This window comes from Stegodyphus dumicola, chromosome 3 (assembly GCF_044657685.1).
Source record: "Stegodyphus dumicola isolate Sdum_Otavi_A_Nest chromosome 3, ASM4465768v1".
Lineage (NCBI taxonomy): Eukaryota > Metazoa > Arthropoda > Arachnida > Araneae > Eresidae > Stegodyphus > Stegodyphus dumicola.
This window is the reverse complement of record NC_140770.1, coordinates 207,925,939-207,947,831: the sequence shown is the minus strand read 5'-3', so window position 1 is coordinate 207,947,831 and position 21,893 is coordinate 207,925,939. Positions and strand designations below refer to the sequence as shown.

Sequence of the window (21,893 nt, the reverse complement as noted above, 5' to 3'; positions counted from 1 at the left end):
GACTCAGTACCCAGCCATATGCAAATGGAGGTGATTGAGATTCAATGCAACTCAGATTTGAAAGCAAAATTCATTGAAGTGGGCGTGCCTGAATTTTACAAATATTTACCAGCCAGGTTTGAAAATACTCGAAAATTCGCATATGAAATTATTTCGATGTTTGGTAGCACTTATCGGTGCGAGCAGTTATTTTCAGTCATGAAAGGTAATAAGTCTCCTATTAGAAACCGTATTAATGATGCTCACTTTGGGTAAGCGTTGAAAGTTATCACTGCAAACAAAATTTCTCCCGAAATAGGAAAGATAATAGCAGAGAAGAGATGTCAAGTATCAGGGCATAAACATTAAATTTTTCTTGTTCTTTTCAATATAAATATATATATATGTTTATTATTGTATTATTCGAAATAAATCTACGTTTCTATGAATATTGATTTTTTTTTTTTTTTTTTTTTTTTTTTCCCCGGCCTGCCTAAAGTTAAACCTTGTTTGTTTGGCCCAAGTGTACCTATGAGTTTGACATCCCTAATCTAAAGGGTATCAAAATTTAAAAAAAAAAAAAAAAAAAAAAAAAAAAAAAACTTAATATTTATTTGTTTACTTTATTAAACATTTCTTTCAATGTATTGTTTAAGTTGCTTTGTTTTTTGTGCTAATACTTTCTCTTTAATTCTATAAACAGACATAATTTCTTGTTCAATTACAAAGTTCAACTGTTCAAGTCCTGTAATTGCTGTGTTAAGAATAGAATACCGACTAACTTGTCAATCGAAATTTTTTTGTTTTCAATAACCTCTCTGTCACTTTCTTCACTATCGAAAGCGCACGTGGGTAAACACTTTACGCACATGCATAGCAGACGCCCGCATTAAACATACATGCATAAACACATTATGCGCATGCGTAAGTGTGTGGCTTTGAGGTCCGGATAATGGACGTCCGAATTACAGACTTTGTACTGTAATTATTATATATTATTAAAGTATCATTTATCATTAAATTGTTAAGGTCACTCTCTTTTGCTTTAATAAGCAGTATTCAAGTTTTAAAATTATACGTTATTCATAAATACATAAAGCCTCAGCTATTAGACATCCACTGAGAAGATTTTGATTCTTCACTATAAGGAAAAATTTCATTGTAAAGTTCCAGCCTGAATGTTAATGAAAGTTTTTCTTTCCTCCCTTCATGTGTATGTGTTACAGTTTTTAGAGATTTTTAGTAAATCAAAATTAAAAATCCACTGAAAAGAAAATGTTAGGTAGTAAAATACTTATCAATAGATTTTTGGTATTAAATACCTTCAAAATTTGGGGAAATGTTTTATTGCCTGAATTGTTATTACTGTGTATTGTTTTATTGCCCACAAGTTGGTCTTTGAAATGATTTAAATAGATTGGAATCTTGGATCGGTAGAATTATGCTATGCTGATAAATTAATTTAAAAATTACTTAAAATACTGCTAAAAATTAAAATTTTGCATTGTAATAATACCTTTACTTTTCTTACAGGCTAAGGGAACATGTGGAAGATGAAACAAAATTACCTATTTTAGTATTTCCTGAAGGTTGGTATTGACTTTTTAATGCAAGCTAATTAATCTTTTTTTTTTAATCATTAAAATAATGCTATGCATTCATAAGCTTTTAAACTGTCACCTAAATAACAAATCATTTTGCTTATCATGTCGCCTTTTCAAATCCAGCTGAATTCCTGTAGTTTCATGCTGATCATCTGCATTTTAATTAGCAACCCAGACAGCTGTAAAATGAGTTTTCATTCTATAGAATGAGATCTTTTTCTCAAAATCTTGCGTATTTTTTGAATTCTTTAGTGTTGACCATCCAAATTTTAAAATTGTTTTGTACTTAATATAAAATGTTATTGATCAGATCAGTTTAGAAATGCAATGAACATTTCAGTTTGGCAAAATAAGAAGGATTATAAAATGTTAAAGATGTGCTCTGATAAAGATTGTGAATCTAGTAAGGAGAAGTTAATTTACATACAGGTTTTGAAGTATTTAATGTTTGTTCTAATTTTAGAGATATCCATTTCCCTCTGTTAAGAACTTTTTTTTTTAATTTGCCTGGGAAAAAAATAATAGTTTGCATGTTAAAAAAGGAAGCAGACATAATGCATCTGAAAAAGTACCATTAACAAATGCTAGTTTTGCTATGTTATTCATAATACATGCAAGAACCTGATTTTGCACGGTAATGTAAACTAAGGGACCTCATTTTAACAGTATTCTTATATCTAAAATGGCATCTGCAAATTTGCCGCGTGTTTTTCACAAGTCATCGGTTTATTTTTAGGACCAAAGAGGATGTACCCAAATTGAAATGAAGAATGTAAGGGGCTTTAGCCAATTAAAATCAGAAGTAAAACTAAATTTAGCCCTAAAAAAAATTTTGTTATTTTGGTATTGCTGGTTGCAAGAAATTTTACTGTAATTATTGTATCACTGTGCATGACTTGTAAGAAAGTTAACCAGAAATTCTTTATCATAGTCTTCCAGTTTGTTAGTGTGCTAAATGTTTGTGTAGTTATTGAATGTATATATTAATATAACTAAAAGCTAAGATTGTTGAGTTAATGCAATAAATTGGCAAATCTTATTTACTTATTACTCCCATGTGTAAGCTCTGATTTAATTATAAATGTTTCTGTATTGATTTACTCAAGTTAGCTGAAGTAATTTTTTTTTATATAGTCGTGAAATATTTTTATAGAATCATATCAAAATACTATTTTTTTCTTTATTATTTCTGCTTATAACTGAATTTTCTGTATTATCTGTAGGATTTGTAACATTTACATTTATCTCTTGGGTACACTTTTATCAGGCTGAAGATGAAACAGTAATCTCTCAGAATATGATTTTTTAAAATGCATTTTGGATTATGCTCTTTTATTACTGAATGCTATGTTTAATAGTTATGTGTGAGTGAAATGCTGATGATTGACATGCAAAAATGAGATCTTACATGGTATGATTTGGCCTTTGTTTCTTTATCATTAACAACGTTGACATTAACTCATTTTGTGTGTCTTTAATTCAGATTTGTGTTTTAAGCTAATAGAAAAGTGTTTTTTTATAGTGAATAATATTAAATTTTGAATGTATTAATATATTTAATGTGAAATGTTAATGTAAAATAATAATTTATATATAGGCACTTGCATCAATAATACATCTGTAATGATGTTCAAGAAAGGAAGTTTTGAAGTTGGTGGCACAATTTACCCAGTTGCTATAAAGGTATTGATAGTACTTTTTCCTTATGTTTCAGTATTTTAAAAATTTCCCTTATGTTTCAGTATTTTAAAAATTATTTCCATATCTTTACCATATCAGAAATGCAGCATAACTTTATTATATGTTTTTGTTTCCAAAGTTGTTCCCAGTTGTGAGAATGTTGTTGCAGTTTTTCTTTTCTCCTTGTGCTAATTGTTAAAAATTATATTTTAATAATTAGAACACAAAATGAAGTAATGAACCTTTTTAAATATTTTCATGATGACTAAACTGTTAATTCTGGTGGCCCCATATTGTCATTATTTATTGTATATTTGCTACTGTTAAAGCCTAAGTATGGTACATCCTATGTTTTACTGTTAAAACATAGTTTTCACCAAAGTGGCTTGGTAAAAGTCCTAATTATGCTTTAATATGATTCCATTTCAGACTTTTACCAAGCCTTTGCAGTAAAACGAGGGATTGCTTATGATAGGATTTTCCATTCACAGATATATTGTATACAGTGTGTCCCCAAAAAAGTTAAAACACACTTTGAGTTTTTAATTGGTACTGTAAAAGTGATCATGATTTAAGATTATGTCGATGAAACTGTCTTACAATTATTTTTTAAAGAGTTATAAGAAATAAAAAAAATGCAATATTAATGCCATTTCACAAATAAGATCCCATCTGAGAAAGCTGAATTAATGCACAGTTCTCTTGATAACTACTGAAGATATTTCAATATTTTTTTTAATTTTGGCAGTAGTTAAAAAAAATAAATTGATAGCTCAGGAAAAAATAAAAATTAAGAAATTTAAAAAATAAGAAAAATGTAGTATGTTTTCTTTAATACATTTAATACTTCTTACTACCTGTTACAACAAGTTGACTGTTATGGCATTTTGAATTACAAAGTAGATCAGCTCATTTGCATAAACAAATCTTCATAGTACACTTCTTTAAACAGTTGCATTTTCTGAGTCCTTGTCCCCCAATTAAAGAGTTTTTTACTACTTCACATACACTTATTTCTCCTGTACCAACTTCTTCGATGTTGAAAAAATTTTCTTTGCGAAAGGTAACCTGGTTTCTTGTGTACAGTGATTTTAATTTACCAAGCTTAGTACGAGAAACATAAAACTCCTCATCTTTAATGTCTGTAATAATGGCAGTTGCTGATTTTGAATTCATTTTCGATCTATCAATATCAGGTACTTTTATTTTTATCTTTATCTTAGACTAGGTTTTGGAAAGGTTTTAGTAGATGCAATCTTCATCTTTGCCTGCTTCTCAAGTCCTTCCTTAGCTGTCTTTCAAAACACTTTCATATTTTGAACTTTGTATGGGTTGTGAGTTTGTGCAATTTACTGATGTTTTTTCAAGTTAAAAACTGGGCACATGAGGAGAATAACAATTACAAAAATAATGATTTCTCAAAGAAGGTAAATGTTTTAATTACCAGTGTTTTTTGCTTTTTAAATTTTATTGATTAATTGCTCTTGTATGGAATTCTTAATGCATATTCATTTTGAAAATGGCTATTGCCCTTCTGCACCTTAGCTTGCCAGAAAATTAGTTGTCACTGAGTTCATGAATGCTATCTAAAGGTGCCATTGAGTTCACAATTTTTTGTTGGTAGTATGGATAATTAGAAAATACCATAGATATATATTAATTCTGAGGTGACCGGAATGTATGATATTTCCTTTTCATTTCCCCTTATGCTTCAAGGGGGGAGGAAGTTGTCATTTTGCTGCATAATCCTTAACTCAGATTCTTTTTTTTACTATTTGTGAAGTATTTCTTCTCATTTTCTTGTCTTTAAGTAATGCTTGAAAATTCTTCAAAAATTGTAAGGTAGATTGAATAAAACTGCTTTTTTAGCTGTTTTACCACTCCAGTTTTTTCAAAGTGCCTTATAAACTTTTGGAGACACTGAATCAATAAGAGTCAGCACAAGTTGTATAAATTTGCAGGACTAGTTTCATAGGTTGGAATAGAAATTTAAAAAACTAGTCTGCAAATTCATGTTGATTATTATTATTATTATTATTATTTTTAATTATTTATTTATTTATTTATTTATTAATTTTTTTGGCTTCAGTATCTCCAAAAGTTTCAGCTGCAGGAGTGGCCATTTCATCTTTTCCATTTTTGAAAGCTAACTTGAACATATTTTTATTTTATAGAATTTATTGTAGCCTTAATTTATGTATTAATTTTTTTTATTATTTAAAGTTTCAGTTAACATTTGTCAGTGATGAATTAAATTTTCCTTGTTTACCACATTTTGGGATAGATTTTAGATCTTAGTATATATCCTGTATAAAAAAGTGGTAGTCAAATCATTATTATCATTTTTTTAAATGCTTAAGTTCACATCTTCTGTCTATTACATTTTCTCAGTTAAAGCTTCAGGTTATTATATATGCACTCTAGTAATCAAAGTAAGTAGATTGTTTTTATGTGTTGTTTAAAATAAAACTCTGTATTTCAGTATGATCCACGATTTGGTGATCCATTTTGGAATAGTAGCAAGCAGAGTTATATGCAATATTTATTGATGATGCTTACTAGCTGGGCTATTGTATGTGATGTGTGGTATTTGCCACCCATGTCTCGCAAGGTAATGTTTTCATTTTGCACAGTTTGAGTCCTTTAAGTTATTAATTAATGTTTCATAAAAATGATATTAGTGGAAAATGAAATGATATTGATGTACAATTTAAGTTTTCCCTAATGTTAAAAAGTCAAGATATTTTTTCATGCATCTGGAAGGGGAGAAATTTTATTAAGCTAATAGTGACTATAAGAACTAGTATGAATTTAGTTTTTAAATTTAAGATTTAAAAACAGAATAAAATCAGTTTTTTTATTATTATTTTATTTTTATTTGTCATGCAGTTGATGATGACTGTTATGGCTACATGTTAAAGAATCTGTTCCATTATAACCAATCTGTACAAAAGTCCCTAATTATCTTTTAGTCTAGTGAATACTCTCATTACAGCACCTTTGTTGTTACACACTTTGAGGGATTGCTGTAATGAGTGTTAACTGCATCAAGAAGCATGTTTATTACTCATAAATTTCACAGCATTTGTACTTATATTATAATTTTAGAATGGATAGATAATACAAAGAAAAAAAATCTGATGTGTACACCACATGACTTCCTTGTACGGAATATTAAATTATACACATTTTTTCTTGCATTTCATTTAAACTTATTGGATTGAATTAAATCTACTTCGCCGACAGCGCATAAACCACAATAGAATATATGCATTCTTTAAAATTCACTCTAATATTTGTTTACCTTAGCGACACTCTGGCGCTAGATTCACTTAACAGTATTATATTTCATTCATATTATAACTCATAATGAACAAAATTTATTTCATTTAAAGAATATAATTATCTAATCGTTGCCTATTCAAATACTATAATAAAGCTAGAATGATGTATAAAGGAAATTAAGCAAACAAAACAAAAAAGAAACAGTTTTTCACAGACGATTGAGTATTTCTCATTAAATTAATTCAGTTCTCACTTCGCGAGAAGGTAAAAATACATAAAAACTAAAAATATCTGTATTAAAAATTACAAAGTAAATCTTAAACACTTATTTCCTCAAAAAAATTTCAGAAAAGATTAAGCATGATTTAATTGGCAATAATAAATGAAGGCGTTATCTTTGCTGTTGCAAGCTAAGTTTCTCTAGATTGGCAACAAATCCACTAGTTCTGTTTCAAATGTAAACAATCAATGGCCGCCGTAAAAAAAGGCTTAGCAGCACTTAAACAACTTTAAAATTGTTGATAATTCTAAAACTATTGCATACAGATTTACTAAAGACATAAAAACCTTAATCAGAAGATAAAAAGCAAAAAATGTACAATTTACAAACATATAAAAGTAAAGAAACTGAGATGACTGAGCCGGGTAACAGAGTGGATATATATATATAAACATATTTATATACGTTTGGTGCGGCTGATTGCAACCAAAATACGAGGTGCACATCTACATGTTATAGCAGTCCTATACACAAAATTTCAACGTTCTGAGGCTACTCGTTTTTGAGTTATGCGAGATACGTACATTCGTACAGACGCCACGAAAAATTCTCTTCAGAATTAATTTTAAAACAGTTTTATAATTTTCTTGGAGGAAACGAGTCTTTTATTCTGTCCTTACATACAGATATCACGCAAAAACATCGTTAAATTGCGTTCGATAGCGATCAAAATGGATATTTTCGTTGAAATATGATGCCTGAAACTTTTCTCGATTACAATACTTCCTTTTTACTTCATACAAGGAAGTAAAAAATAATTTAAAATGTCAAATTAATGGCAAAAATTTAGTTTAAGCTTTTTGTTGATGCTAGAAACCGCAGATATTACTTGAACTACATAAGTTAAAATTTAAATCACGAAATGGAGGAAAATAAAATAAATATGAGAATTTCATTAGATAGCATAATAAAACTACATATATAAGCAGTCCATTGCAAACTACCTGAATAAAGTCATCAAATTAGTTTAAGGAAATGTAATAATAAAACAAAATGATATTTTGTGCAGTTTTGAACTTGCAAGGTTCTTTATAAGAAAGTTAAAAACTTTTTTTAAAAATAAAAACCTGTTACAAATTTAAATGTATACTAAATAATCATAAGGTTTTTTTGGGGGGGAGAGGGGTGTATACATAATTGAAAAAAATATATATGTATGTTCTAAAATAAGCCATTTGCATTTCTAATTTTTTCAACTTTTGATGACTGGCTGAAAAAGAAATATCTTATTAGAAATAATGTTCTGATGTTCTTAAAATAGAGAAATTGAATGCCAAAGTAAACAAAGAATTTCCAGTGTTTATATAAAAGAACTGTGATTAGATCCCCCCCCCCTCAGTTTTCTCCTTTTTTGGAGATTGGGAGGAGAAATCTGAAAAGAACATTTGTAAAATTTTGGGCCATTTCTGGCAAGTTGTCAGATTTTATAATGCAGAATCTGCGTATAAATATCCAACAAATAAAATAATAAAATGTATAAATATAATAAAACATGAATATTAAAATATGTAAGGATTTTAAGTTGATGGTTTATAAGATGAGATGTGTAGGATGTTCAAAATCTTAATTATGTGTTTGAAATTACCATTGAAATAAAAAAATTAATTTAAATATATAAATGATTAAAATTCTCTAGTAGCTTATCCTTGTCCCTCTTAAAATTTTATGTTTTTAGTAGGAAGTTTAAAGATTTCATTAATTTGCTATTAGAAAAATATTTTAACTAAAGGTGAACGAATTAGTGGTAAATTTATTTTAAAATATTGGGTGGAAAAAAGGTAAATATGGTAATTTTATAAAATATTAAGCTTTCATAATTTTGGCAGTTAGTGAGTGGTTTTGAGTTGTTTAAATATTTTCAGAATTCATACACATAATAACCAAATTTTATCTGCTTTTACAGAATCAGTGAAAAGATAGTCAAATAAAATAGATACCATCTAAATGCATATAAATTAGAATTATCACAATTATATTACTAAGTGTATTTATGACATTGAATTAATTTGCTTTGTAAATTTAATAACTACAATTGTATTTTATATTTTTATTTGGACAGTTGCAAAATATTGCACAGTTATGTAATGTCATTTATTTTTATATTATTTCTATTAAGATTTCATCTATTTTTTAAAGGTATTAGTGTCTTAATTTTAGAAATTTATACTATCAATTCATTATTGTTAGCAGACATTTTATGTAACCAACCAGTTTATTTAAAAAATATTTTGTGATGTTATTTTTTTATTTTAGGACAATGAAAGTGCTGTTGAATTTGCTAATAGAGTGAAAGCTGAAATAGCTCGTAAAGGAGGCCTTGTAGATCTCATGTGGTATGAATATGCATTCAGTTTTTATTAAAGCTTGTGTTGTGCATGTGCAGAGTATATTTATGTATTTTATTTGGCATTTCCATTCTTGGTTTGTGAAAAACTAATCACATCAAACTGAAAATCAAAATAAGAAACTAATTATTATGATTTTCATTGTATTGCACATGTAAAGAATTAACACTTGCTATCTAGAATATTTATAAAAAAAAACTGGTAGTATATTTCAGATTATAAAATTACAGTCAGCTTCCAATTTGCCAGTCTAATACAGGGGACAGTGTTCACGGTTAATCCAAAGTCCACAGGAAAGAGGAATAACTTACCAGCACTGAAAAGGAATTTAATTGGGATAATAAATTCATTTTGTTAAATCAGTATTCAAAACAAGAAGAATATCATTAGATAAGAAGAGATTAATTTATAAATTACTATGACATCATTTACACTGCTGGCCATTAAAATTGCTACACAAGAAGAGAAAGAAAATAGCAAAATCTTAATTACTGTACATGCACAGTATAGTAGGAGGAAAACATGATTAAATTTCCAGGTGATTTGGGATACACAACATGCAGAATTCAGAACACAGATCTGCCACCTTTAGAAGTAACAGTGGCTGTAATCTCATTGGGCATTTAATTGAACTGAGCTTGGATGACAGATATGGGTATTTCAATCCATGCGGTGTGAAAGTTCATATTTGTAGTAGATAGTGAGTGATAACATGCCAGCTTCTCGGCATCTCATGACCAGATGTTCTAAATAGGTGAGGGGTCTAAAGAATATACTGACCAGGCCAACAGTTGAACAACCTGTATATTGAGGAAAGTCAGGATGGCACAGGCAACATGCAGTCATGCATTATCTGGTTGAAAGATGGTGCCACTCAAGCCAAAGATAGGACATGGCCTGTGTAATTTTATATGAATTGTAATGATGGCTCTTCACATTACTGGCTATGCAAACAATAGATGATCGTGAAATGCACCCAATGTGCCTCAAGGTGCTGGGCACATATGACGAGGATGAGTGAAAGCTAGTAACGCTCATTCTCCTTTCCACACATGAATATGTCCATCTTCATACTATGTGCAGAATCAGGATTCATCTGTAAAGATAATGTCATGGCACTCCTCTGTCCAGTGTCATCATTCGTTTCAGTGCTGTAGGCATGCTTGTGTCTGCTGCAGTATCAAGGGTTGCCATGCTGACAGTCCATCATGCTGCGAGCAGTGTCGTGTTGAGTATGTGGACACTTATCTTGCACATGAGCCTGACTTGGTATATGATGTGGCTGTACATTCCTGCAAGTTTGAGAGGATGACTTGTCACTCTTCAGGCATCTCTGTCAATTTGCGGTTGAAGTCCTGCATGTCCTTCAGTGTATGCCTCCTGGACCCATCAGTTCCATGTTTGCCTGACAGTAATGGCATCCTGATCACTATGAGCAGCAATATCGCAAAGCAATAAACCACAGTCCCAAATGGCCATGATCCTGCCATTGTCTAATTCCAACACATGCTGTTTGAAGTTTTTCTCTCTTACGATAGACGTTAAAATGACATGTACACAAACAACCAATATTCAGATATGATTCCCAAATAAGAAACCTGTTCTGCAGTCCTCTCATTTATATATACTATCTTCCCATTTATGCATTACTCATATATGCTTGTGCTGGAATGCTAATCATTTGCATATCCCGCAAATGTGATACCTTTTATTCAAATTTGACATTTGTTACTTGCTGCCTTCATGGTGTAACAATGTTAATGGCTGGCAGTGCATTATCATAGCTGCTAACACACTTTTTGTTTCACTTTTGAAATTTCAATGTTTTGCATTCATGGTTTGTGATACTAATTTTTCTAGCATTCAGTAAACAAACATACATATGTGTGTGCTTAAGGAAAAAAAAGGATTTATTTTCAGGTAATTGGAAGTTATTTCTAATTCTTATGAAACTTATATCTTAGTTGCAAAACTTCTAAAGTCTGTTTTAATGTAAAAATGTTATATATATTTTTCTCACTCCCTGTGCATAAACACAGTTAGAGAGATACAATTTGCCTTTAAAAGCTACTTAACCTTTTAATCCGTTGATATACAATGACTATGATTTATTGTTAATGTCAAAATAGATTTTGATGTGTGCCGGATGTCATAATGCTGAAATTGGCATAAGTATAATTTTGATTAAAAGTATGGAGTTTCTTCACAGTTGGGTGAAATTAAATGGAGTCTTTTCATTAGCATAGTTAAAAAGGGCATGCAGCAAAATGTCTTATGGAAGAATTTTTTTCATAAAATCTTTAGAGTCTTAAATTAGAGTTAACCCTCATTTACACAAATACTCACCGAGACAAAAGAATTATTTGTATTAAAAGTATTTCATCTGATCTGAAAATAGCTGAATGAGAGAGTGAACAACAGTAATAAAAAATGTGTAGTAGATATACATTTTTAAAGTAAGACATTTTTAAAGATTAGTAGATATACATTTTTAAACAAAGCTCATACTGTGTAACATAGATGAGAATTTTTACACCTTTTTACTGCATATTAATATGTTTTAATATAATGTTAATTTGCTCCAGGACAATTACTTAAATTGCTTTTACATTAAAAATATATCAAATTGTTTTAAAAAAATCGAAATTTCATTTTCATTTGCTTTTTATAGCTAGTCGTCAAAAGTCATTTATTTTATCCATTTTTTCTAAAGCAATCTTGGAATTTGTTGCATCTGAGATGAACCTTGTATCATGTGTATTTGATAATTATTTCCATTTTATTATTGGCCCATTCAGCATGAATTTATTAGTGGCAATGTTTGAAACAGATGACACCAGTAGAGGTTGATATCCTTAGTTGCTCTGCATTGGTCAGAATAGAATCTGCAGTCTCTTGATTCATACTCAAAAGTTGCATATCACAAACAGTATGGAGCAGTGTCTTTTCTCTGTGGTGACAAAGCCATTACATATCACTAAACTGGCGTACAATTTATATTGCAGTAAAAGCTTCAGGCATGCTAGCTGGATTATCATTTTAAAAATTGCTATCATTGCCTGTGTGTGTATCTAGAAAATAATAATTATTTTTTAATAAAAGACTCATCATGCTATTAATGGTGTCAGTAATTTCAGTGTCTATTGACACATGGCACATCTTGATATTGAGACATATTCATTAGATGTAAAAAATTCTAAAGGCGCACTGCAAGCTTATATTTCTTTCATATCATATTCAGTCTATTGTTCCATTATGATATTTCCTGTCATAGTACTGTCATTTCTAACTAGTTCTACTTTGCTGAAATAGTCGACTGTTATTTCTGGAGTTATTTCTTGCATGCAGTGTTTCTAAGCAACATCAAAGCATTCACTAAATGTATGCTGAACTTCTCTCTCTCTCTCTCTCTTTTTTTTTTTTTTTTTGAAGGGGGGTTCAATTTAACATGAACCACACCATTTAGAATTTTTTTCCTAAGGTCAGTAATTCTGCATTTTTAACACATTTCTTACAATAAAGCAATTTAGCTTTGAAACAATCCAAGAAGCTGCTATTCTTCATAAAATACTCATTTGAGTGGACCAAAATATAACAACCTTTAGTGCACAGGGCTAGTGGAAATAAAAATGCGAAATGCCTTCCAATACCAAAGTGACCCTTTGGAGACAGAATAGGGTATCAGAATAAAAGGAAAATATAATAGCAATCACCTTTTGAAAAGTAGCATTATTTCTATCTTTTGCAGAGTTTTTCTCTTTAAAAAAAGAATAAAATTTGAGTAGTTGCATAGGGTTAGTCTTAAAAATACATTTTATTCATACTAATCAGAGAAATAAATAATATGATTCATTGATTATTAATAGTTTGGGTTGAAAGGTATTGTTAAAAAAAACTAAAAACTTTGCTATTCATATAACAATTTGAGTGGGAATAAGGCAACAATTCATGTTAAAATTATTTATCATGAAGCATATATGCATCAATAAGGTTTGATTTTGTATTTCCTGAACCAAGTTAAAATGAAAGAGAAAAGCCGTTGATGTAGAAAGCATAATATTGAATGTGAAAGGTGATGAGGAAAAGTATAAGCTATTATTTTATATGGTTAGAAATGTTACCGGCATAAGTTTACCTTCTTTATAGGAACTGTGTAGCACGAATGTTGAGGCTGTTTGTGTCTGGATGATTTTGTATTTTATTTTCATTTGTTCATAGATCATATATTGCCCAAATATAGACTTTTAACTACTTTCCATAGTTTCTATGGAAATTCCTTAAAAACTAAGCAATAAAAGATACCTAAATTGTGACAGACAGTGTATATGTGTGTGTGTGTGGGGGGGGGAATTGTATTTCAACAAAATTTAGGTGCGAAAGCTCTTGACCTGTTCTATTCAAAGCATAAACTTGTTAGCAAGTGAAGAACCATACTATAGAAAAAGATTATCTAATTCAAGCTTGTGAAAGCATACTAATCTTTACATTCAAAATTCATTTTGAATTATAAGTGTTCTTGTTGATGATTATATGTATATTTCTTATCTTTGTCTAATTATTATTTCTGTGTGGGAATCTGAATCCAAAAACGTCATAGGTTTATGAATTCTCATTTCTTCTATGATTATTTGCGATTTAAACTTTTTTTGCTTCAATAATGTTAGTAGTTACAGCTGCTTGAGTAATAAAAAGAAAATTTCTAATTAAGTATGCATATAATATATAAGAAGTATTTTAAATTATTCATTTTTTATATTTTTAGGTTTTAAGTGCAATTAAATTTAATGGTTAATTAAAAAAATGTGTCTTGCATTCAAAGCTATAAACATTTCATTCATGCAATGATTACTGACAAGTTTTGTTGTGCTCAAGCAGTTTATTTATAACATTGTCATGGTATGTAATAATGTTCTTTTGGGTGTCCAAAAACTGGACATTTTTTTATGAATTTTTGTGTTAAGTTGCCTATACTATTTTTCATTATGATTGATTTGTCAGATGGTAGAAACTTAAAGAAAATGATTTCACTGCTTGTTATCAAATGAAAGCTAACTTGCATTAAATGAAAAGCAGCTCTTGTCACTGATTCTGCAGTTTTACATGCTACTCTTCTGCTCCTTTTTCAACATACGTTCTATAGGATTCACCTTCCATCGGCTATTATGACTTAATTTTAAAAATAGCTCTTCTTCATGTATTTGAACCAGAAAAATAGCCTTAGAAACATGGTCCACTTTTTTTTTTTTTTACATAAATAGTGCAGCACTTGTTTATTGTGCTTAGATATGAATGCATTTTTTTATCTTTAACTAGCAATGTGGATGAATTATCAGTTTTCAATTGTTTAAAAAAATTTATCTAACACAATGTTAACCTTTTGAGGCCGGGGCTTTGGTAGCAGTAAAAGCTACCAAAGGATGGGGAATCTTGAACCGAATGCTTTTCCCCCTTTAAGAAACCACCTCCTATTTGCAACAAAGATTCTTGTGTGTAGTTTAATGGATTATCAGAGGGGTGCATCTATGTCACAAAAGGAAGACCTTTGAAAGAGATAAGTGGTTAAAACCCTAAGAACCTCAAATTTGACATTTCACCCCACTTTTCAGCCTGGAAAATGGGGGAAAAAGGCATGGCCACTAAAGTGGACAACCCCGTCTTTTCAAAGAGAGGTCTCTATGGCCATCCCGTCTTCAAAAAGTTAATTTTATCATTCAAAAGAAATTTTGAAATCTGCCAAACTATATTTGTGTTTATCAGAGCGCATTCCAAACAGATATCTCAAATCTGTTCTTTTGAGGTTCTGTGTAAAATGAGTGGCACATTGGTTTTCAAACCTGGGTTCAAATCCTGGCAAACTGTCTGCCTGAATTGTTTTTGTGGTTTTCCCCATTTTAGCTTAACCACTTAACTGTTTCCTTTTCCTGCCATATTGTGACCAAAAATAAGCATATATTTTATAAACAATTTTATGTTCTAATCAAATGCAGGAATTCAAATCAGCAGTCAAAAGTCTCACAAGTATTGCATCTATTAATTTAAGATAATTTTTAATTACTGCAAAATTGAAGCATTTTTACTCTGACGAATCTGCATAACCGTAAAGAACACTTTACAGCAGATAAATGTTAGGGGGGAATATGTATTTTTTAAATACTTACATTTTTATTTCTTTTTAAAATTCAGCTTTGGTATGATATATTTTTAAGCATGAAGATAAGCAGAGTCCAATGTCACAATCGAGACAAAAATATCTGGTTTCTTTTCTGACACATTTTCTGCTATCATTGCTTTGTGAACAACACACAAAGCACTGCCTCATTGGTCTCAATTTCTTTTCAGCAGGAGCAATTACTTCTAAAAAGTGTTTTTCAGTCAAACATCAGGGATTCGGGAAAACTCCTGGCCATCTTTCTTTACGCTAACCATTCACGTCTTTCGATCGAGCGATCAATTAAAATCCAAATGGGAGTATTTTCCCCCATGTTTCTGGTACAAAACAAAAGCATTCCTCAGTGATATATCGAAAAGATGAAAGAACCTTTGGTAAGATGTAGATGGCAGCCCAAGACAAACCAGTCCATATATTTTAACCATGTTTAGTTTGTAAAGACCCTCATTTTTCAAAGAAATCTTCCAGATTTTTTTTAGTATATAAAAGGAATTGTTTGAAAAGAAATTTCTATATTATTTTCTGGGCTATATGCTAATCTCTTTATTCTATATTAGTTTTAAATTTTTACCTTGAAATCTTGCCTAAAATCAAACAGTGAACATCTGGTGTGTCCACAGTGGGCTCACTGAGAGACTAGGACAAGACCAAAACCTGTATCCTTATTTCTCTGCAGAAAGGTGGGTCCACATCTGTGTTTAATTTCCTGTTTTTCTCTTTTTTTTGGGGGGGAGGTTTGGTTATCAACTAAGAAGTTGTCGGGTTGATTTTCTGAAGGTCAGGGGTAATTTTATCAGTTAGCTGTCTGGTTTTTCACTAGAGCAGTTCTCTTTTGCTTTCGTTCAAAGAAGTTTTGTTAACACTATATTTAATAGTTTTGAGTTGTAGATGTTTATAATTTTATAGTATAGTTTATAATTTCAGATTGTAGATATAATATTAGTTTATTTATTTATTTATTTATTTTTAATTATTTCCCAAATGGTGCCCATTTTTGAAGCACTGAAAGTGCTACACTTTCAGATAGTGAATCTGATACAGATTCCGGTACATGTGCGAAACATGCAGTATTGGGTTATGCTTTTTCAAAGGTGGTGTCACTTTCGAAAAGTATCACCATGGAAAAAATAGAAGGTGTAAATAAGAAATGTAAATATCATATACCCAAGTTACTTTTTTCCATTCATACGCATGTAATCATCATGTAACCAAGAAGAGCTTTTTTGGGGAGGGTAGAGTAGCAGGCCTCCTAATGGCACACCCTAGGCTAAATCTGCTACGGTATTCAGAATTTAGTGTTTTTTAATCGTAGGCAAAATAAAATCTCTTACTCTTTTACACGCTTCCAGCACTCTATTTGAAGCTGTATTAATTCAGTGTGCCCGCTTTGGGCACACCCACAGAATTAAAACGATAAGTGCTATCTTCACAAAATTTTACCTGTATTTCCTCTAGGCCTGATTAGACTGCCTGCCTTTTTTTTTTTTCCTCCCGAAATTCCAACTTTAAAAGGTAGCTTGCCGGAAAGGGTTAAAGCTATTAAGTTGACAAACGGTTATTAGCTGATATGTTATAAAATATTTGGTGTAGCATTTTCTTGTATTTAACAAGATGCTGCAGGTTAAAATAAATTGTCTAATTTATGTACAAGTAGATATGATTTGTCATTTTATTGTAATACAGATGTTAGATTTTTTAGAGGGAAGATATTCTGATACTGGAGTTATGTAGAGAGACTGAGTTGAATGAATATACATAAAGCCACTGGTTTAAAGACTGTACACATTTTATGCACAGTAAACTCGAACAATATCTAAACTGATACAATTTTCAATATAAATGTTACTATCATTGAACTGTGCATATGTTAGTTATTAATGACTTTTTGAAAGGCGTGTTTTCTGATAAATTACAGACTAAATCAGTAATATAAGAGAGACTGGAAAATGTTTCTTTACGTTAAATTAAAACAAATTTTGTACAAGTTTTTATTTTTAATCAGTGATTTAAATCACCATTGTCTTCAACAACCTTTTGCCATTTAGTGTGCAAATTTCCATTGCTGGATCAAAAATATCAAAAGGTTTTCAAGCAAAATATCTAGAGATGGCATTTTAGATGTCTTTCAAATTTTTATCACATAGAAAGCATTTTAATGGTTGAAATAAATTGTGCAATGTTAGGCGAGGTTGATTTGCAGTGTGGTCTATTGATAGTTGCTGAATACTTTTTAATTAAATATTGATATACTCGATCCAGCTGTTTGCTGTAAAGGTCTACATTCACAATTTGTCCAAATGTCAGCACTTCAAAATGAACGATTCCATGAATACTCTACCAAACATATATAAAATGTACCTGGCAGGAATATAAACCTGGCTTCATGGTGTTTCATTCAGCGAGAGCTGCTGCCTTTTGCATTATCACAGAGGACCCATTTTTCATATTCAGTGATAAGCAATCAAAAAAACGATTCTGTATAGTGTTGCAATAAGTTGTATGTGATGAATTGGTTAGCTTTGTTTTCTTCATACAGATTATGTGAAACTGAAACACCTGTCCTGCTTGCTGACTGTACTAGTCTGCTGCAAATGTTCTTGGATGATTGACCCAGGTTGGTTAAGAATGTTTGACAGTTCCTGGATTATCTAACACAGATTTGTTTCCACTTATGTACTTTGTCTGAAGTCTGTCATTATCTAAATTTGTTGGTCTTCTTGATCGATACGAGTCTGAAAAATCAAAATTACTGGATCTAAACTTGAAAAACCACCTTGACATTTACATATGTATAATGCACTAGATAAACATCACAGATGTTTTTGGTAGCAATTATTCCGTTAGAACCTCGCAAAAATCTTAAAAGCATACAGTGCTGGATATGTACCTTTTTTTTCTAGTACTCGGCTGACTTTCTCACCCAAAATTGGGGGAAAGAATTAAGATTTCGTTATTTACAAGTAAACAAATCACTTTAACCTTAAAATTTCTTTGGCATGACTACCAGTATACAGTGAACTGATAAATGGTACACAAATATTGACATGTGCAAAAACATTATTTTCTACCATTCCTGTTATACAACAAAAGTGCAGTATAAAGGCATTGGCATATTAATTCAGTTAAGTCATCTACTGCAAACATTTGTGAAATATTTGTCATAACATATCAGGAGACTATTCTTTCGCTAGAGCATGCAAGCTATAAAATGTTTGAGAAAAAGGATGGACCTTGATGTTTCAGCTTAAAATTTGGAGTAATTGGAATTACAGATAAGTTGCAAAAGATTTGTATATTCTTGTTGGAAATGCTGACATTATTTTTTCTGAATATTTGTATATGATTGCAAGTAGGAGGGATTGATATAGACTTTAAAGCAGAAAGCAAATCTGTGTGTATCGATGCCAGTTCTGAAAATTAAGAGTGTTTAAACAAAAGGTATATGAAATCATTTATAAAACTGATGGAACATTTCTTTGCAACTATTATCCAGATAACAAGATAGGAAAGCCTCATATAAAACTAGTTTATATTCAGAAGCCACCCCCTAAAAAAAACAGGAAGAGCTGGGGAGTGTATCGGAAAAGTTATGGCAGTCAGTTCATTTTATTACTGAGAAATGATATATCCTTTGGCTGCACTCTGTGTAATCACCCTCATTTGAAGAAAATACCTGTATCTCCCCCCCCCAAAAAAAAACTGTTGCAAGAATAGAATGGGTAATAAGAAACAATAAAACTTTCCAAATCCTCTTAGATATTTGGATTTAGTTTACTGTTTCTTCATTTTCTCAAATCTCGAAAAGAAGCTGTGTACCTGAATTTAGGTCAAAACTGATGATATAATTCTGAAAGATATGTAAAATTATGCCTTTTTGTTCATTTTTGATAGTTTCAGTTCCTTTAAAGAGGATTATTTTGAAAAAGACCTCTCTGAAATTAAGTTCATATCAGTAGGTTATAAAAAAAAAAAACTCACAGGCCTTTCAAGAGTCAGTATATATTGTTAACAGTCAGTGCAATCAAATTTTAAATAATGAATTTTTTGTATGCTTCTTCCATTTAATATTACTATTAATTTATTTCATAATGCAGTTTGAGCAAAAGGAAAGTTGCATATATTTTATGTTGTGTATATTTTTTCAAATATATGCAGGTGTCTTAAATTCAGTACAGTAATAAATAGCACCTTATAATAGCACTTAAGATTCAAAACCTTTTTTAATTCTGCAGCATGAATTTTGATTTTAGATTTGATTTTATTGTGTAGCATTTGAATATAAGCTAAAAGAGTAGTAAGAAGGGCATGAAGTGACCTTGAAGTACTAACCTTGAAATCCACATTTTTAATTTATTTTGTTAGATGTGTGTAAACATACACAAATATTGACATGTCAAAAAACATTATTTTCTACCATCCCTGTTATATAACAAAAGTGCAGTATAAGGGCATTGGCATATTAATTCAGTTAAGTCATCTACTGCAAACATTTGCGAAATATTAGTCAAAACGTAGCAGGAGACTATTCTTTCGCTAGAACATGCAAGCTATAAAATGTTTGAGAAAAAGGATGGACCTTGATGTTTCAGCCTAAAATTTGGAATAATTGGAATAACAGATAAGTTGCAAAAAATTTGTATATTGTTGTTGGAAATGCTGACATTATTTTTTTCTGAATATTTGTATCATTTTAAATAAATATCTAGTGTTTTGACAGTTTACAATTTGTTTAGGGATGGTCAACTCAAAAGAATGAAAGTCAAGCAAGAATGGATTGAAATGCAGCAGAAAGAATATTGCAAGCGACTAAAACTTGAATAAAAATTATCCATGTGTTCAAAATTTATTAACTAGTCTTCGTGAACCACCTGCATTTATGTTTGTAAATGCCATCCACTCCATTTTCTGTAAAAGCTGTTTGTATACTGTCTTTTAAAATTTGTATGTGTTTTTGTGTTTACTGTCATATGTGTGTTTGTTATAGATTCAATTTTTATATCAGTTACATGGAAACTAAATAAAATCTTCCATACCAATTGTGCAGTTTAAATACTGTTTCCCCCCCATGTAACAAAACCTCAGCATGGAATAAGCAATTTATATTAAATTATTATAGTATACTCTTGCTCCAAACAGGGAAAGCAGGTCTCAGATAATTGAAAAACATGGATAATCCTAACTATAAATTTCAAATGTTTTTGAGAGCATTTAAATATTTATTGAATTTCATCGAGTATTTTTCAAAGTGTTGTTTTATCATTTTATTTGAATCCTCTTTAGTTGATAAAGTTCAGTAGAATCAAAAGATAGTATATCTTCTTCATTTGTTTATTTTCAATATCATTTTCTTTCTCTTTTGTTCTCATGACATTTAAAACACTATCTCACATCACATGGAAATTGCATTTCAACATTGAAAGCCTAGCTCGGTCGAATCACTATCTAACCATTCCTCGACATTTTCAATTTTCTGGCAAGCAGTTTCAGTTATTGCCTTGAATTCTTCACAACTTAATAATTTCTGATTTCTATATTAGGAAAAATCTTCAGGATTGAACCAGTTTTATTGGTTTTCCTACTCTATATATGGCTTCCAGTATAATCTTTTTCCTGAATTTCATTAAATGATTACCTTTCTCAGAAAGAATTATGTCTGAATTAAACTGGTAACAGTAAAAATTTAGCTATCATTAAACTGTCCCTTTTTTTTTAATGATCTCATTTAGACAATAAGGTAATAACAAGGGTGCTATTTATAATATAATAATAAATAACAGTACCACTTTTTAAAAAAAGTCTTCAGAAGCCAATTTAGTCCTGAACTAATCTTTGAATATCTCTGTTCATCCATGCTCCTTTTTGATCATAAAAGGGTTACCACTCAAACAGGAGAATGAAATTCCCAGGTGTTGAGAAAATTCCAGTATGTGCGCATTGGCTGTGCTGAGAGGTAAATTAATTATGGTACCATTTGAAAACACAAAAATTTGCCAAATGCATATCATTATATATAATATATAATCCCCAAAGCATTACTATTATAACTATAATAGGAACTTTTTCCACTGAAGATTGAGATTCGAATCTGCCCAATCGGGATTAAAAAATGTACTTTGCAGCTAAACGAAAGAAAGAAATTAATATTTTTAAATAAATTCAGGTGTTTTATATTTATTTAGCAGCATACATAAGCAAAAAATATGTGCATTAAATTTTGTGATAATATATCATCACACTGCTAGAATTAATTTCAGGATTATGCCAGAGAAGATTGCCTGAAATTTAAATGTGTTATAACTAATAATAAATTACTTTAGGGGGAAGAAACAACATTAAAATGAATTACTTAAAAATTGAATTACAGTAATCAACGATTTTTTTTTTTTTTGCGATTATTATAGTTATTATTAAATGGCTAGCCTAGATCAGTGGTTCCCAAAGTGGTCCGTGAAAAATTAAAATTGATTTAACCCCTGAATAATGTCAGCGGGTCCACACAAGGTTTAATATAAAATAAAATTGCGATCGATTTTTATTATGGAAGTTTAAAG

At 30.3% G+C, this 21,893-nt stretch overlaps 2 protein-coding genes across 6 annotated transcripts in view; one reads left to right on the top strand and one right to left on the bottom strand.

Moving 5' to 3' along the window:
• The window catches only part of LOC118205839 (glycerol-3-phosphate acyltransferase 4-like), a 93,491-nt gene extending 73,113 nt beyond the window's left edge, over positions 1–20,378 (top strand). For 2 of the 3 annotated variants that reach the window (XM_085813808.1, XM_085813809.1), the window contains exons 11-16: positions 1,513–1,568; positions 3,181–3,266; positions 4,487–4,690; positions 5,746–5,874; positions 9,082–9,161; positions 20,076–20,378. In XM_085813808.1, the coding sequence (XP_085669934.1) occupies positions 1,513–1,568; positions 3,181–3,266; positions 4,487–4,690; positions 5,746–5,874; positions 9,082–9,161; positions 20,076–20,163 (643 nt within the window). In that variant the 3' untranslated portion in view covers positions 20,164–20,378. The remainder of the gene's footprint in view (positions 1–1,512; positions 1,569–3,180; positions 3,267–4,486; positions 4,691–5,745; positions 5,875–9,081; positions 9,162–20,075) is intronic. The other variant, XM_035378126.2, reaches the window with a different exon arrangement.
• LOC118205810 (uncharacterized) overlaps positions 9,283–21,893 on the bottom strand; it is a 145,103-nt gene continuing 132,492 nt past the window's right edge. For all 3 annotated transcript variants that reach the window (XM_035378118.2, XM_035378097.2, XM_035378104.2), the window contains one exon: positions 9,283–9,489. In XM_035378118.2, coding sequence (XP_035234009.1) covers positions 9,390–9,489 — 100 coding nt within the window. In that variant the 3' untranslated portion in view covers positions 9,283–9,389. The remainder of the gene's footprint in view (positions 9,490–21,893) is intronic.